The 19155-nt window shown below is 36.6% G+C and overlaps 1 protein-coding gene across 1 annotated transcript in view; it reads right to left on the minus strand.

Annotated features, from left to right (window-relative positions):
* CCDC18 (coiled-coil domain containing 18) overlaps positions 1–19155 on the minus strand; it is a 112966-nt gene that overhangs the window by 54645 nt on the left and 39166 nt on the right. Inside the window, 7 exon segments of the mRNA XM_047725455.1 lie at positions 2666–2782; positions 9422–9499; positions 9893–10008; positions 10011–10026; positions 18497–18589; positions 18591–18629; positions 19099–19154. Coding sequence (XP_047581411.1) covers positions 2666–2782; positions 9422–9499; positions 9893–10008; positions 10011–10026; positions 18497–18589; positions 18591–18629; positions 19099–19154 — 515 coding nt within the window.

Consider the following 19155-nt stretch of genomic DNA (forward strand, 5'->3'; position numbering starts at 1 on the left):
TGGAATTAAAATATTTTCAAAATGATTCAGTACTCTAAAGTTACTATTATTTTAATCATAAATGTACTTACTTCAACATGTGGAAAATAATATTTACCTGAGGCAAAATTTCAGAGGAATATTTATTAGCTTTTTGTTGTAGATAATCAACATTTATTTTTTTACAACGGGATAACTTCTTACCGGTATGCTCTAGGGTCACCTAATTATTCAGTTAGTACGTAATTTGGAAATATTTACTGATTTAAAAGATTTAAAACATCTTTATAACATCACCTATTACTAAAAGAATGGATGCACTATGAATCAAATCCAATTTTCTAAAACCTAGCTATAAATGATGAAAACCTCACAAGTCTGATCCAAGATAATACAGCTGACTCTTGAACAATATGGGTTTGAACTACACAGGTCTACTCATGCAGATTTTTTATAGTACAGAGCTGTAAATGTATTTTCTCTCCTTATGATTTTCTTAATCACATTTTCTTTTCCCTAGCTCACTTCATTGTAAGAAAACAGTATATAATACATATAACATAGAAAATATGTGTTAATCATCTGTGTTATGTTAAGACGTCTAGTCACCAGTAGGCTATTCGTAGTTAAGTTTTTGGGAAATCCAAGGTTATACAGGGATTTTCAAGTACGTGGTGGGGAGGGGGTGGGCAACCCTAACCTCTGGGTTGTTCAAGGGTCAACTGTAATTATATTTACCAGCACTGATATTAAAATTTGCTCTAAAGACAAATAACTCAAAAGTAAATAAATGTATGGGGGTGGTACTTAAGAAAACAAAATAAATAGTAATTGGATTTTTCTGTTTCTTATCAACATATGTGAAAGAGTGAAAGATAACCTGTTAAGTAAGCCAAATACACATGCATTGAGATAATAATTCAGCAGCAATAAAAAGTGCAAATCTTTCTAATTTACTTACTTATTCCTTAGTATAGTTGTACATACCTGACTACTACTTCTGATTTCTAATTCAGTTTGGAGCCTAGGTTTTTTTTTTTTTTTTTTTTTGGACAGAGATCACAAGTAGGCAGAGAGGCAGGCAGAGAGAGAGGTGGGGGGAAGCAGGCTTCCTGCTGAGCAGAAAGCCTGATGTGGGGCTCGATCCCAGAACTCTGGGATCAAGACCGGAGTTGAAGGCAGAGGCCTTACCCATTGAGCCACCCAGGTGCCCCTGGAGCCTAGGTTTATATTTCCAGTTGTTTTGGAAATAATTCTAAGCTCTATTTAGGTTAATGCTTACTATCCACCCTAGTCTCTGAGGCAGTTTCTCAGAACACAAAGTGTTAAAGCTCAACAAACTATCTTGTTACAAACACTGCTTGTCTCCAAATTCCATTTCTGCCAAGTCCATTACGCTCAAGTATAGCGAAGGCTAGCAAAGAAATGTTTAAGTAATGTTTGAAGAAGTTCAAGGTAAAATAAAAATAATATTTTTATCTTAAAAAGTCAAAGTATCCATAGTTGAGGTAACTTAAATTCCATATACTGTAATAGAGAAACAAAGATGCTATAATAGCCTTCATGGAGAGACATGGAAGGAAGAAGACAGAACCAATAAAATATGAAGATTTTTCTTTTTGAATCTCTAAGCTTATATAATTACATGATATACCTAAGACTGGAATGTTAGTCAACTACATATCTGCTTTTAGATCTATGCATGCCTTCCCTTTGCTCTCCTCCAGGTATTGCAGGAAATTCCCTTTCGTGTAATAGAAAGATTTAGCCAATGGGAGGGAACGGGAGCAGTTCTCCTCCTCTATAGCCTCAGTTTCAGTTAGACAGATTCCTTTGTGGACCTCGCTCCACTAGGCAATCCCGCTTCTGTACTATAATCATAGCCTCTCTTCCTGATATTTCTCTATCCCTGATGATGGTAGTAAGTCCTTGCTTAAGATAATCTGAGTCATCTTACCATGCTTTGTTTGCTTCTCCCCTCTTCCAGCACCTGTGTATCTAATTCTCTGCATAAAATTCTCTCCACTTTAAAGATAATAGAAAGGATTCTATTTTTCTGGTTCGAACTTTCTGGTACATGCAAGTTAACTTTGCTGGACATTTTTGGGGGACTATTTTTTTTTTTTTTAAGTTTTATGTATTTATTTGAAAGAGAGAGAGATCACAAGTAGGCAGAGAGGCAGGCAGAGAAAGAGGGGGAAGTAGGCTCCCGCTGAGCAGAGAGCCCGATGTGGGGCTCGATCCCAGGACCCTGAGATCATGACCTGAGCCGAAGGCAGAGGCTTAACCCACTGAGCCACCCAGGCACCCCTGGGGGACTATTTCTAAACACGAATTTAAGGTTTAAGGCTTATATTTAATTTTAAAACAGAATTTATTTTAAATTTATATTATAAATTCTTACAAAGAAATAAAGGAATTCTTCATTGGAGGTTATACAGAGGGAGAAGCAGGCTCCCTGCTCAGCAGGGAGCCCAATGGAGGGCTTGATCCCAGGACCATGGAATCAATACCTGAGCCCAATGCAGAAGATTTAACCCACTGAGCCACCCCCGCTCCCGTTAATGGGAAGGTTTTTTTTTATTAGCTACTGATAAGAGTTATACTTTTAAAGAATCTTAAAAATAATATCTCAAAAAGAAATCATGTGGAAAATATGCTTTTTTTCACAAAAATACTAATTTACCTCTTCAGATTTCTTCTTCAGCTGTTTTTCAAACTTTTCCTTATTTCCTTCTAATTGATTCAAATGCAAGGCAAGTTCTTCCTTACAAATTTCCAGCGCTGAATCTAGTTGTCTGACCTGAGCAGGAGAAAAACAAAAAAAAGAAAAATCAACTAATACTAATGAGTGCTTATTATATGTTCAATATTTTACAGGTTTATCTCCTAATGTTACCTAACTGCTTCAAAGTGAATACACAGCCCAACTCAGGATATGAAATGCTATTACAGAAAAGATTTATTTAGAAAACTAATTTAGGGGCGCCTGGGTGGCTCAGTGGGTTAAAGCCTCTGCCTTCGGCTCAGGTCATGATCTCAGGGTCCTGGGATCAAGCCCCGCATCGGGCTCTCTGCTCAGCGGGGAGCCTGCTTCCTCCTCTCTCTCTGCCTGCCTCTCTGCCTACTTGTGATCTCTCTCTCCTCTGTCAAATAAATAAATAAAATCTTAAAAAAAAAAAACTAATTTAGACTAATTAGTCTAAAACTAACTTAGAAAACTAATTTTTTATTTTTATAATTTTATTGGAAATCAGAGGCTGGAGTCCTGAAGAATAAACAGAACATGAACAAGCGAAGAAGGGCATTCCAGGAAGAGGGAGTATGTCCAGAGTATGTCCAGAGACAAAACAATGTGAAAAGGAATGGTGTGAAGTTGGCAATTTAGGGTACAAAGAGTATTATTTAAAGGAGATGGGTATTTGGGAGATTAGTTTGGAAAGAGAGACTGGGACCAACTGACAAGAACCTGTAGACCAAACCGCCCTAAGACAATTACCTAAAATAGTAAGCAACATTTAAGCCAATTCTGAAGTTCCCTTGATCAAGAAAATAGTAAAATGAGTACAAACTAGTGTACTGTACTAATAATGCTATGGTGTGAATATTCTGAATGTGCTAAAGTCACAAAGAAAATGAAAATGTTTTTGTAGCTAGGAAAAAAAGAAACTGAGGAGGCAGCATTTGCTTTGAATCAGTGAAAACATTTTCAGAAAAGCGCAGCACTGTAACCTGGCTCAAGAGTTCACCACAGCTGCAAATGCTTAATGCCAACTTACTATGAAATAGCAAATAAGCAAAGAGCAACACACATTCAGCAAATTTTTTTTCACAAAAAATTAGTTCAAGGGCCACAATTTGCACACATGTTCCATATCCTATCTCTCAAAAAGATGTTTGTCTTGCTTCTTTCTTAGTGTAATTCTGAACTTCTCGGGGCTGGTTTCCCCCCCTTAATCCAGTAGCATTCTCGTAAGTCATCTTGAAGGTGTAAAAGAAATCTCAAGATGAGAGAAAGAGAAAAATGCTCCCTCTTGCAGACACTATTCATTCTATATCATGAAATTATATTTACGACTCTTATTTCTAAACAGGGAATCCTGAAAGACAGTTTTTGAAGACTGTCCCTATAAGCCTATGAATATAATCATCCAGAGCTAAAAAGCTGGTAATTTTTAATTATTATCCTTATTAATAGTTACCCTAGTAATCATTTTAAATTAACATATGTTTTATAAAGGCATACCTTTTTTTAATTTTTTATTTTTTTCAGCATAACAGTATTCATTATTTTGCACCACACCCAGTGCTCCATGCAATCCGTGCCCTCTACATACCCACCACCTGGTGCCCCCAACCTCCCACCCCCCACCCCTTCAAAATTCTCAGATCGTTTTTCAGAGTCCATAGTCTCTCATGGTTCACCTCCCCTTCCAATTTCCCTCAACTCCCTTCTCCTCTCCATCTCCCCTTGTCCTCCATGCTATTTGTTATGCTCCACAAATAAGTGAAACCATACGATAATTGACCTCTCTCTGCTTGACTTATTTCACTCAGCATAATCTCTTCCAGTCCCGTCCATGTTGCTACAAAACTTGGGGATTCATCCTTTCTTTCTTTTTTTTTTTTACAGCTTTATAACATATATTTTTATCCCCAGGGGTACAGGTCTGCGAATCACCAGGTTTACACACTTCACAACACTCACCATAGCACATACCCTCCCCGATATCCATAACCCCACCCCCTCTCCCAACCCCCTCCCCCATCAACCCTCAGTTTGTTTTGTGAGATTAAGAGTCACTTATGGTTTGTCTCCCTCCCAATCCCATCTTGTTTCATTTACTCTTCTCCTACCCCCTCGACCCCCCATGTTGCATCTCCTCTCCCTCATATCAGGGAGATCATATGATAGTTGTCTTTCTCTCCGATTGACTTATTTCGCTAAGCATGATACCCTCTAGTTCCATCCACGTCGTCGCAAATGGCAAGATTTCATTTCTTTTGATGGCTGCATAGTATTCCATTGTGTATATATACCACATCTTCTTTATCCATTCGTCTGTAGATGGACATCTAGGTTCTTTCCATAGTTGGCTATTGTAGACATTGCTGCTATAACATTCGGGTGCATGTGCCCCTTCGGATCACTATGTTTGTATCTTTAGGGTAAATACCCAGCAGTGCAATTGCAGGGTCATAGGGTAGTTCTATTTTTCAACATTTTGAGGAACCTCCATGCTGTTTTCCAGAGTGGTTGCACCAGCTTGCATTCCCACCAACCATCCATTTTTTTCAAAGAAATGAACAAATAATCCTAAAATTTATATGGAACCAGAAAAGACCTCGAATAGCCAAAGGAATATTGAAAAAGAAAGCAAAGTTGGTGGCATCACAATTCCGGACTTCAAGCTCTATTACAAAGCTGTCATCATAAAGGCATAAATACTTATGAGTTTTCTTTATTCTTTCATTCCTGAGGGGTTTATTCTTTTTTTTTTTTTTAATTTTTTAGATTTTATTTATTTATTTGACAGACAGAGATCACAAGTAGGCAGAGAGGCAGGCAGAGGGGGTGCGGGAAGCAGGCTCCCCACTGAGCAGAGAACCCAGTGGGGGGCTTGATCCCAGGACCCTGTGATCATGACCTGAGCCAAAGACAGAGGCTTTAACCCACTGAGCCACCCAGGCACCCACCTGAGGTGTTTATTCTTTAGTTTTCTTCTTAGCCATGAGAATGAGCACTGGTACTTTGTATCATCTCCCACACACAGGGAAAAAAATAAAATCTGTGACTGTCAGAATATCACACCTGATAATTAATAAGGTAAAACTAATTCAGGCAAGCTTTATTACTAGATGTTAAAACCACAGGTTATAGGTTGTGGAGGAGCAGTATATTCACATGGCCTGAAAGAATCACTGCACATTTTATTAATTATAAAGGAAAAAAATGTGCCCTTCACATGGTGAGATCTGGCAGTAATCCATTTAAATAAGTGCCAATATTGGCAATACCAGTAATGGGGTAGTCTGAGATGTGCTTCCTGATGGGATGCAGATTGTGGTATTCTAGTTGACCCAGACTTTTCAGAAGATTCAGTATCAAGAAGAACAGAAGGAAAGAGTAAGTTCAGGGAAACCTAAAGTGCCAAATGCAACATTCTGGAAAAAGAACAAGAACAAGCTGAAGTAGTGTTTCTCGAGGTTTTAATGGGCATACAAATCAGCTGGGCACCCTATGGAAATACAGATTCTAATTCAGTAGAAGGGCAAGGATTAGGGTGAGGTAAGACAGGAGATATGGGCTCAAATTTAAGGAGGCACTCACTCTCAGGGCCATGCCAAATGACAATGCTACACTTATACAACCCAACAGTAAGCATCTCCCTAAATTTTACACCAGAAGCAATTTACTTCCTTCACCTCTTTTTTTTAAAAGATTTTATTTATTATTTGACGAGAGAGACACACAGAGAGAGGGAAGACAGCAGGGGGAGTGGGAGAAGGAAAAGCACGCTTCACACTGAGCAGGCTCGATCCCAGGATACCAGATCATGACCTGAGCCGAAGGCAGACGCTTAACGACTGAGCCACCGAGGCGCCCCCAACTTCCGTCACCTTAATCCCAATTCTGTTCAGTAGGGTCTGGGGTATAGCCAAAAATTCTGCAAGCCAAACAAGTTCTAGGTGATGCTGATATTGCTAGTCCACAGACCATACTTTAAGTAGTAACGCTATAAAGAACAATTTTAAATAACTGGAAAAATTTCAGTATGGACTGCGTGTTGAATGATGTCACTGAATTTTACTTTCTCTGGTGTGTAGAGTGGTATAGTCATGTAGGAGAAGTTTCTGTTCACAGGAGATGCAGGTTTAAATATTAAAGATGTAAAGTCTTATGACATCTGCAATCTTCTCTCAGGTGGTCTGGCAAAAAGGAAATGTGTAAGTATGAGATTGGGTGGGTGCGTGCACAAGTGAGTACGTGTGTGTAGGTGTGTGTGGGGAGAGATGAAATGAATGTAGCTAGAGTTTAACAGACAGTAAATCTAGGCAGAGGGTTCACAAATGTTCTCTGTCCTATCCTTTCCATTTTTTTGTAGGTTTGAAATTTTTCAAATAAAATTTAATTAAAATTAATAAATCAATTTTAAAAATAATAAACCCAGAACACTCACTACTCTGTTGGATTTATTATTTGAACAAGGAGTTTGAGAGTCTAAATCTCATATGGATAAGCATTATTCACCTCATACAAACCAACTATAATACACATGTGTATATATATGGACAAAAAATGAATGAAATTAAAACAAAGACACTGCTTCGTGAAGCAAAGAACTTCCTCAGGAGTATAGTCTGGGGGTAACCAGGTATGGGCTCTAGTCTACCTATCTTCAACAAAAGCAGCTAAGTTCTTTTATGGTGGTGTGTTGTTTTTCCACTTATGACTTTCTTTGGGAAAAGAAAAAAATCCAGAGTGAATATAAAAGCAAAACAAAACCAAGAAAGTAAGTAAAAAAAAAACTCTAAATCTAACAGGCACCTTTCTCAATATTCTACTTAACCACATATAATATAATTGCTTTAATTTACTGGTTTCTTATTCCTGTTCAAAATTTTCATCAATCTTCTAGTTTTCATTAGTCATACTTTCATAAGTGATATAACTTTAAACTGATTCTTAGAACTCTCCTGCAGATAGAAAATTCAGAATTTTATGATTTTCATTAATTATATTTGTATTCCTTTGTTAATGGTTGGATTGACTGCATTTTTTTTAAAGATTTTATTTATTTATTTGACAGAGAGAGATCACAAGTAGACAGAGAGGCAGTCAGAGAGAGAGAGAGAGAGAGAGGGAAGCAGAGAGCCTGATGTGGGACTCGATCCCAGGACTCTGAGATCATGACCTGAGCGAAGGCAGCAGCTTAACCCACTGAGCCACCCAGGTGCCCAAATTGACTGCATTTTTTAAGAACTTACCAACCAATTGTAAGAATATATTCTTTGACTGTTTATTTTTAAAAAATTCATTTTTAAAGTCATAATTTTTTATGCAAAGAACAAATAAAGGTATGTAGAGGGCACAGCCAAAGTCAAGAAAGAAACGTGGTAATAACATAATCAGGAAGAAACTCGATTTCAACTTCAGTTTTGTTGGTACAAATACCCTGTATGTTAGGTTTGGTATAGCTTGAGTCATAGGAATGTTGTTTCTATGTTTCTTCTTTCATTTTGGTATTTGCCCCAATAATATCAAACCTTCCTATTAAGGGAATAAAACCCAATAACATAATTTCTTCTCTTACCGATTTTAATATCTGGTTACTAACATATGGAAATAAGCTAGTAGATGTGTTAGGCAGCTTATAAAAAACAGGAGGTAAGTGGCAATAATATAGTTTTATTTAATGAAATTATTTCATGCCTATAACTTTTATAATGATTTTTTTTCATGTTAATGATGTTAGATGTTATTTTTACATGATGAAATTAACTGACCATGGCATTAAATGTTAAAGTTTTGAAGAATACTATATGAAAGCTATGGTATAACATATAATTGTGTTTACATGGCATACTTGGTAACAAAATGGATTAAAAACAGAGTACTAGGCAAAAATAACACTGGATTTTTAAAATATTCCTTATATTCAAGCCATATATGACAGAATAAACATGCTGATAACAGCATGTTTGGACCTATTTTTAACATTAAAAATGCAAAGGAGAAATATCAAATATATAATAGTACTAATTAAACTTTGAGTACTGAGTATGTGTTAAACTATTACAGGTACCTCATTTCATCTCCTCCTCATACTGACCTTCCTCCAGAGTATTACTGTCTCTATTTTACCGGATGAAAACTTAAAGTTCAGAGACTTAAATGAACTAGCCAGGGTTAAAGTTACTAGTAAGCATTCTGAAATCAGAACTGAAACTCAAGTCAACTCAGCTCCCAAACCCATTCTTTTAACCATGAAGACAGAGTAGCCATGAAACTGTATTTTAATCTGGAAATTCTGATTTTACCCTTAATTAATCTTATAGCAGAACTGGTATAAAGAAAGCAAAACTCAACTGCGTGTAGATTCATCTCCCTTACTTCTTCTGTTAATTCTTTACTGTAATGTTAATAAGGAGCTACAGTTAAAAAAAAAAAACATTTTTCATTAAAAAAGAAGCCTTACTTCAGGCAAAAAAAAAAAAAAAAGAGGTTAGATAATCCACAAAACAGAATTATCAACAATCAAATAATTAAGATTATAATTCACAATGAAGAAATATACTCACAGAAACTAAGTTCACTAACTCAGGGTAAAACCTTTACTTGTGAGTTTTTTATCCAAGTAATTTTTGCAACTTATAGAGAAAAGTGTAAAAGCTACAGAATGTCTCTATTAAAAAAAAGTTTTAAAAATTAGCATACTGCCTTGATTGTTTCTTCAGATACTTGGTTCTGTAATGTTCGCAAAGCTTCATCTTTCTTCATGTTTTCCTTTTCCATCTCCTAAAAACACACAGATTAGTAGCAAAAATATGAGTACATGTATAAATATTTTAATTTTAGCATTACTAATGGGCTGTTAAGTAACTGATTTAATTAGAATTAAAGGTAGGTTATAAAAACATAAGTATTTTCAGCGTTTTAAAACAGCATTTTCAGGGGCACCTGGCTGGCTCAGTCAATTAAATGTCTGCCTTTGGCTTGGTGATGATCCTGGGGTCCTTGGATCGAGCCCTGCCTTGGGCTCCCTGCTCAATGGGAGTCTGCTTCTCCCACTCTCCCCCTATTTGTGCTCTCTGTTGCTATCTCTGTCTCTTTCAAATGAATAAATTAAAAAATAAATTAAAAAATGAATAATAAATACAATAAACAGCACTTTTACAAAGACGATTTTACCCCTTTGCTTTCCGTCAGGAGTCTGTCTAGCGATTCAAGATGATGTTGTTTACATATTATATCTTGCTGCAAAATGGACATAGTCTTTTCTTGTTCTTTAAACTGTTGATCTTTTTCTCTAGTTGAGATTCAAGCTAACAAATAAAAACACGATTTATTAACTTTCATATAATTTTTTAAAAATCATGAACATGTTATATACAGAAAAGAATATAATACTCCCAAGTTAAATTACAACTGAAATTAAATAGACTTTGGTATTGTGCCAAATTTCCTTCAGTTTCTCTCCCTTGAGAGAAGAAATGAAATCACATAGCCAGGTCTTATCTCTCATCAATACAGTTGACTTCCTCCCTCAGCAATAGAGCTGACCCTTGACCAGCACAGGTTTGAATCGTACAGGTCCACTTATATGAGGATTTTTTACAGTATAGTGCTGTAAGTGTATTTTTTCTCTTGCTTACAATTTTTTAAATCACATTTTTTCTTTTTTTTTTTTTTTCTTTTTTTTTAAAGATTTTATTTATTTGTCAGAGAGAGAGGGAGAGCAAGCACAGGCAGACAGAATGGCAGGCAGAGGCAGAGGAGAAGCAGGCTCCCTGATGAACAAGGAGCCCGATGTGGGACTCGATCCCAGGATGCTAGGATCATGACCTGAGCCGAAGGCAGCTGCCTAACCAACTGAGCCACCCAGGCGTCCCTTAAATCACATTTTCTTTTCTCTGGCTTACTTTATGGTAAGAATACACTATATAATACATGTAAAATACGAAATATGTATTAGCTAACTCTTTTATTATCACCAAGGCTTCTGGTCATGAGTAGGCTGTTAAGTTTCGGGGAGTCAAAAGTTAGATGTGAATTTTCAACTGTGTAGGAGGACCGTGCCCCTAACCCTTAAGTTGTTCAAAGGTCAAATGTACTATGTTGATATGGTCTGTATTATTCTCTGGCATGTCTCTCACACATGTTTTTTGGTGTTTGCTACATATGTAGGTCTATGAATGATACGTAATATATTTCTATTTTGAAATTTTACACAGACAATATCAAAACACATGCAGTTTTAGTGACTGATTTTTTTACTCAGTATTATTTTAGATATTCATCCCTGGATAGTTATTCATGTATCCATATGTGGATCTAGTTCATTGCTTTTTCTAACAGTACAGTATTCCACTGTACCAACAAACTACAGTTTGTCTTCCCTTCTACTCAAGAACAGTTTAATATTCTATTTTTCCCATCACAACAATGTTAATACATCCTGTGTGCACGTCCCTTTATGTATTAGAGTTTCTTTAGAATAGATCACCTAGAAGGGGACTTTCTGTAGGATAAGCACATTTCCAATTTCTTAGGTATTTCTCTTCAAAGTGCATCAAAATTTATGCTTGTATTAGAAATGTATAAGATTCTCACTCCCACAACTTCAAACAATAACTGGTGTTATCAAAATTTCAAATACCGGGATGCCTGGGTGGTTCAGTGGGTTAAGCCTCTGCCTTCGGCTCAGGTCCATGATCCCGGGGTCCTGGGATCGAGTCCCGCATGGGGCTCCTTGCTCGGCGGGGAGCCTGCCTCTCTCTCCGCCTCTCTCTCCACCTCTGCCTGCCTCTCTGCATGCTTGAGTGCTTTCTCTCTCTCTTTCTGACAAATAAATAAAAATCTTAAAAAAAAAATTTTCAAAATACCTTTGTGAAGACAAAATAGGAAATTACTGATATGTGTATATGCATATATGTGCATATTATATACAAAAGTGCAAAAATTATGTGATATATATAACACTCACATAGTATATAATACAAATATGGAAGAACAAGTTAACCTAGAAAGTATTAAAACTAAGGAATTTCTCATGGGCACCTGGGTGGCTCAGTGGGTTAAGTCTCTGCCTTTGGCTCAGGTCATGATCTCAGGGTCCTGGGATCGAGCCCCGCATCTGGCTCTCTGCTCAGCAGGGAGCCTGCTTCCCCCTCTCTCTCTGCCTGCCTCTCTGCCTACTTGTGGACCTCTCTCTGTCAAATAAATAAATAAAATCTTTAAAAAAACAAACAAACAAACAAAACTAAGGAACTCTGACAACAGTCAAACAAAAAGAATCAAATAACAAATTAGAGGAACAGAACAATAAGATGGAAGAAAAGTGAACAGAGCCTAAAGGACCTCCTGGACCCATCCAGTAGACCAAAATGCAGATCATGGGAGGAGAGGAGAGAGAAAAAGGGACACTGAAAATATCTGAAGAAATAATGATTGAAAATGTCTAAATTTGGGGCACCTGGCTGGCTCAGGTTGGAAAAGCATGCAATTCTTGATCTCAGGGTCATGAGTTTGAGTCTCATGTTGGGTGTAGAAATTACTTGAATAAAACTTAAAAAAAAAAAAAAAAAGAAAGAAAGAAAATTTCTGAATTTAATGAAAGACACAGATAAAAACATCCAAGAATCTCAACTCCAAGAAAGATGAACTCAAAAGGGAACTGCATGAAGACATACATAATGAAAAGTTTCTAAGACAGGGCGCCTGGGTGGCTCAGTGGGTTAAGCCTCTGCCTTCAGCTCAGGTCATGATCCCAGGGTACTGGGATCAAGCCCCGCATTGGGGCTCTGCTCAGCAGGGAGCCTGCTTCCCCCTCTCTCTGCCTGCCTCTCTGCCTACTTGTGCTCTCTGTCTGTCAATGAATAATAAAATCTTTAAAAAAAAAAAAACCTTTCAAAAGACAGAGAAAGAATTTTGAAATCATCAAGAGTTAAGTGAATAATCACATACAAGGATCCAACAATAACATTACAAGCAGATTCTCATCAGATACTTTGGAAGCCAAAAGGACAATGTGTTGAAATGTCCACCAAGAATCCTACTATCTGGCAAAACTGTCCTTCCAAAGTGAGACAGCAATTTAAGACATTCCCAGATAAATAAATGCTGAGGGGGTTTTGGCCACTAGATATGCCCTACCAGAAATGCTCAAAGGAGATCTACAAAGTGAAATGAAGGACACCAGACAATAACTCAAAGCCATATGGAGAAATAAAACTCTCAATAAAGATAACTGCAAGGATAATTACAAATCTAGTATTATCTAAACAACGGTTGTAATTACATTTTTTGTTTTCTATAGGATTTAAAAGCCAATATATTTAATGAAAAAAAAAAAAAAACAGTAGTGTAATTATTAGTATAAATTTGGTTTCAATTCCAAGTCTTCTTTTCTACATAATTTGAGAGACTAATACATTGAATGAATTATTAGCTTATGTTTTAGGGCACACAATGTATAAGAGATAATTTTGTGACATTAAAATTAGAAAGGAGTGAAAATGGAGCTGTAAAAGGAACAATTTTTGTATATTACTGAAGTTAGTGTGGTACAAATTCAAATTAGAATAATAAAACTTTAGAATATTAAATGTAATACCCATTCTTTAAAAAAAAAGGGGGGGGGGCACCTGGGTGGCTCAGTGGGTTAAAGCCTCTGCCTTCAGCTCAGGTCATGGTCCCAGGGTCCTGGGATCAAGCCCCGCATCGGGCTCTCTGCTTAGTGGGGAGCCTGTTCCTCCTCTCTCTCTCTCTCTCTGCCTGCCTTACTGCCTACTGGTGATCTCTGTCTGTAAAAATAAATAAACAAAATCTTTTAAAAATAAAATAAAATAAAATAAATGTAATAACCCATGACAACCACACATATAGCAATACAATATTCATAATAGAGAATGGAAATGAGAAAATAATTTTAAAATTTCACTACAAAAAACAAACTAATTCAAAAGGAGATAGTAATGTAGGAAAGGAGGGACAAAGAGCTATAAGGCCTATAGAAAACAAACAGCAGGGGCGCCTGGGTGGCTCAGTGGGTTAAGCCGCTGCCTTTGGCTCAGGTCATGATCCCAGGTCCTGGGTTCGAGCCCCACATCGGGCTTTCTGCTCAGCAGGGGAGCCTGCTTCCTCCTCTCTCTCTGCCTGCCTCTCTGCTTACTTGTGATTTCTCTCTGTCAAATAAATAAATAAAATCTTTAAAAAAACAAACAAACAAACAGCATGATGACAAAAGTAAGTCAGTCTCTATCAGTATTTACCTTAAATATAAATGGATTAAACTCTCCAATCAAAAGATAGAGACTGACAGAAGATAAAACACATGATTCAACTATAGTTGTCCCTTGAACAATGTAGAGATTAGGGTGGTTGACTGCATGTGCAGTTGAAAGTAAGTGTATAACTTTTGTCTCCACAGAAACTTAACTAATAGCCTACTGTTGACCAAAGCCTTACCAATAACATAAACAGATTAACACATATTTTGTATCTTACATGTATCATATTCTTAGAATAAAATAAGCTAGAGGAAAAATATCAATAAAATCATAAGAGAAAATACATTTACAGTACTGCTTTAAAAAATCCACAATAAGTGGACCCATGTAGTTCAAACTCTTGTTGTCCAAGGGTCAACTGTATATGCTGTCTATAAGAGATTCACTTGAGATCCAAAGACACAACATGTTGAAAGTGAAAGGATAGAAAACATATTCCATGCAAATAAGTAACCAAAAGAGAGCAGGGGTACCTACACAATATAAGACACTTTATATCAAAAAAGGTTTTAAAAGACAAAGAGGACATTATTTACTAGAAGGCTCAAAATAGTAGTGAGATTTAATAATTATAAAGTTTAGTCATGTAATGACAGATCATCAAAATATATGAGGGCAAAACTGACAGAACTGAAGGGAAAAATAGACAGTTCTACAAAAAATAGTTGGAAACTTCAAACTTCAATACCCACTCATAATAATTAGAAGACCAGACAGAATATAAATACGGAAACAGAGGACTTACATAATAAATCAACTAGATCTACAGACATATACAGAACACTCTACCCAACAACAGAATACACATTCTTCTCAAGTGTGAAGGGGACATTTTGCAGGACAGACCATGTTAGGCCACAGATTGAATTTCAACAAATTTAGAAGTACAGATATCATTCAAAGTATCTTCTCCAACAACACCAGATGAAATTAGAAATGAATAATGAAGAAAATTTAAAAATTCACAAGATTGGGACATTAATTAAACAAAATATTTTTAAACAATCAATGAATCAAAGAATTCACAAGGGAAATTAGAAGATAATCAGGAGACAAAATGAAAACAAAAACACCACTTACCAAAACTTGAGACACAGCCAAGTGGAGCTAAGGGGTAATTTACAGCTATAAATGCTTACATTCAAAAACAAAAAAGATCTCAAGTCAATAATTTAACTTCAAAACATAAGGAACTAGAAAAAGAAGAATAAACCAAACCCAAAGCCAGCTGAGGGGAAGGAAAGAATAAAGATTACAGTAAAAATCAACAAAATGGAGGACAGAAAACAAAGTATATCATGAAATGAAAAGTTAGCTCTTAGAAAAAACAAACAAAATTGATAAATCTTTAGCTGAGTAGATTAAAAAAACAGAGAAGGCAAATTACCAAAATCAGAATTGAAAGTGGAATAGTACTGCCAATTACACAGAAACAAAAAAGGTCATAAGGGAGTACTATGAATAACTGTATGCCCACAAACTGAATAATCTAAATGAAATGGGACACATTCTATAAATCAAAACCTACAAAGACTATATAATGAAGAGAATAGATCATCTGAATAATGACCTAAAACTAATAAGAGGTTCAATCAGTAATCAAAATCTCCCCAACAAAGAAAAGCCTTGAACCTGATAGATTGCTAGTGAATTCTACCAAACATTTAAAGAATACCAATGTTCAACTTCAGCCCATGACAACTTCTTTCAAGATATGTCACAAGGCAAAGAAAACAAAAGTGAAAATGAACTTTTAGGACTTCATCATGATCAAAAGCTTCTGCACAGCAAAGGAAACAGTCAACAAACAAACCGGCAACCCATGGAATGGGAGAAGATATTCACAAATCAACAGTACAGACAAAGGGCTGATATCCAATATCTATAAAGAAGTCCTCAAACTCAACACACACAAAACAGATAATCACATCAAAAAATGGGCAGAAGACATTAACAGACACTTCTCCAAAGAAGACATACAAATGCCTAACAGACACATGAATAAATGTTCATCATCACTAGCCCCAGCAAGATTCAAATCAAAACCACATTGAGATACCACCTTACACCAGTTATAATGGCCAAAATTAACAAGACAGTAAACAATAAGTGTTGGAGAGGATGTGGAGAAAGGGGAACCCTCTTCCACTGCTGGTGGGAATGCAATTTGGTGCAGCTACTTTGGAAAACAGTGTGGAGATTCCTTAAGAAATTAAATATAGGGGCGCCTGGGTGGCTCAGTGGGTTAAGCCGCTGCCTTCGGCTCAGGTCATGATCCCAGGTCCTGGGTTCAAGCCCCACATCGGGCTTTTCTGCTCAGCAGGGAGCCTGCTTCCTCCTCTCTCTCTGCCTGCCTCTCTGCCTACTTGTGATTTCTCTCTGTCAAATAAATAAATAAAATCTTTAAAAAAAAAAAAAAAAAAAAAATTAAATATAGAGCTACCCTATGACCCTGCAATTGCACTATTGGGTATTTACCACAAAGATACAGATGTAGTGAAAAGAAGGCCATTTGTACTCCAATGTTCACAGCAGCAATGGCCACAGTCACCAAACTGTGGAAGAACCAAGATGCCCTTCAACAGATGAATGGACAAAGAAGATATGGTCCATATACACAATGGTATATTAGGTCTCCATCAGAAAGGATGAATACCCAACTTTTGTATCACATGGATGGGACTGGAAGAGATTATGCTGAGTGAAATAAGTCAAGCAGAGAGAGTCAACTATCACATGGTTTTGCTTATTTGTGGAGCATAAGGAATAACATGGAGGATATGGGGAGATGGGGAGGAGAAATGACTTGGGGGAAATTGGAGGAGGAGATGAACCATATGAACCATGAGAGACTGGACTCTGACAAACTGAGGGTTTTGGAGGGGAAGGGGATGGGAGGATGGGTGAGCCTGGTGGTGGTACTATGGAGGGCACGTATTGCATGGAGCATTGGGTGTGTGATGCATAAACAATGAATTCTGGAACAATGAAAAGAAATTTTAAAAATAAATACAAATTTTAAAAAAATACCATGTTCAGGGGTACCTGGGTGACTTGGCCAGTTGAGCATCTGACTAATGATTTCTGCTGAGGTCATGATCTCATGGGATCAAGCAACACATTGGGTTCTATGCTCAGTATGGAGTCTGCTTGAGATTCACTCCCTCTGCCCCTCTGCCCCTCCCTCCACCTCCCTCCACACTCTCTTTCTCCCTCTGTCAAAAAAATATAAAATACCAATCTTTCTCAAACTTTCCAAAAAAGTTAAGAAAGTGAGAACACGGGACGCCTGGGTGGCTCAGTTGGTTAAGCAGCTGCCTTCGGCTCAGGTCATGATCCCAGCGTCCTGGGATCGAGTCCCACATCGGGCTCCTTGCTTGGCAGCGAGCCTGCTTCTCCCTCTGCCTCTGCCTGCCACTCTGTCTGCCTGTGCTCACTCTCGCTTCTCTCTCTATGACAAATAAATAAATAAAATCTTTAAAAAAAAAAAAAAAGTGAGAACACTTTTTAACTAATTCTGAGACCAGATTTAACCTGATACTAAAACCAGACACAGACACAAATGGAAAACTACAGATCAATATCCCTTATGAACATTAATGCCAAATCAATATAATACTAATAATCCAAATTCAGCAGCCTGGTAAAGGATTATACACTATGATCAAGTGGGATTTACTCCTGAAATGCAAGGGTGGTTCCACTTGTAAATCAATCAATGTAATACACCATATAAACAGAATGAAGGAAAAAAACACATGATCATCTCACTGATGCAGAAAAGTTGACAAAACTCAACACCCTTTCATGATAAAACACTCAACAAACTAGGAATAAAAAACAACTACCTTAACCTACTAAAAGCCATATATGGAAAACCTACAGCTAACATTGTACTGAAAATGGTGAAAAATTAAAAGCTTTTCCTCTAAGATCAAGAACAAAACAAGGATGCCCCCTTTCACTTCTATTCACCACAATACTAGAAGTTCTGGCCAGAGCAGTCAGTGTCCATTGGTAGATAAATGATAAGCAAATGTGGTATATACAGACAACAGAATATTATTCATTCTTATAAAAGAAGTAAATTCTGCAATATGCCACAACATGGATGAGCCTCGAGGACGTTATGCTAAGTGAATTAAGCCAGTCACAAAAAGACAAATAATGTATGATTCCACTTACATGAGGTACTTAGGGTAGTCAAAATCCTTGGGACAGAAGAAAGTAGAATGATGGTAGCTAGCGATAGGGGAGGGGATATGGAGGTATTATTTAATAAGTATAGAGTTGCCGTTCTGATACTATCCCACATGTCCCTTAGGCTCTGTTCTTTTCCAAATCTTTTTTCTTTCTGTTGCTCAGACTGGGTAATGTTATTGCCTATATTTCAAGTTCATATTTTTACACACACACACACACACACACACACACACACACACACACACACACCACCCCAATGGAGTAGTATCCAGCCACAAAAAAGAAAAACATAGCATCTTACTCTTTCAATCTGCTTTTCCATTTCTTTATGCTGTTCAAGATGAATTTTCTTGGCCTTTTCAAAAGCTAAACAAATTTTCTCATGTTCTGTATTGGATATTGGTTTCTAGACTTCTTATCTTTTCATTCTTTTCCTAGACATACAATACACTTTAAAAGAATATAACTGACAACTAGTTTTATATAAAAGTACATAAGTAAAGCATTAAATTTGTCATACTCTATTCTTTGAAGAATCACAGTAGTTAATATGTAAAACTTCAAAAATATTTAAACAGTTACTGAAAAGACAAAATAGTTATTTTAAAAAACTATCAAATAAAAAAGATTTAACTATTTCAAAGTACTGAAAGCGTATCAAAGAAGTATACCATTTCCTTCAAAATTCTACTATAATAAAATGAGAAATTACAGATAGCAACTTGCCATATAAGCCTATAACCTTAAAAATAACGAAGCAAAAAAATGAATCATCAGAAAAAATTTACTAGAGTTTATACTTTCCTATTCGGTATACTGTACACAATGATACTAAACAAGCATGCTGTCACAAATCAAGTGCCTTAAAGTCACAGTGAATTTGCAGCCAACAGTAATTTTTACCATAAGTTCCTGTTCTAGTTCTGCATTTTTTGCAGCAATAGAGGAATAAGCAACTAT

The sequence above is a fragment of the Lutra lutra genome, chromosome 4 (assembly GCF_902655055.1).
Source record: "Lutra lutra chromosome 4, mLutLut1.2, whole genome shotgun sequence".
NCBI classification, from domain to species: domain Eukaryota; kingdom Metazoa; phylum Chordata; class Mammalia; order Carnivora; family Mustelidae; genus Lutra; species Lutra lutra.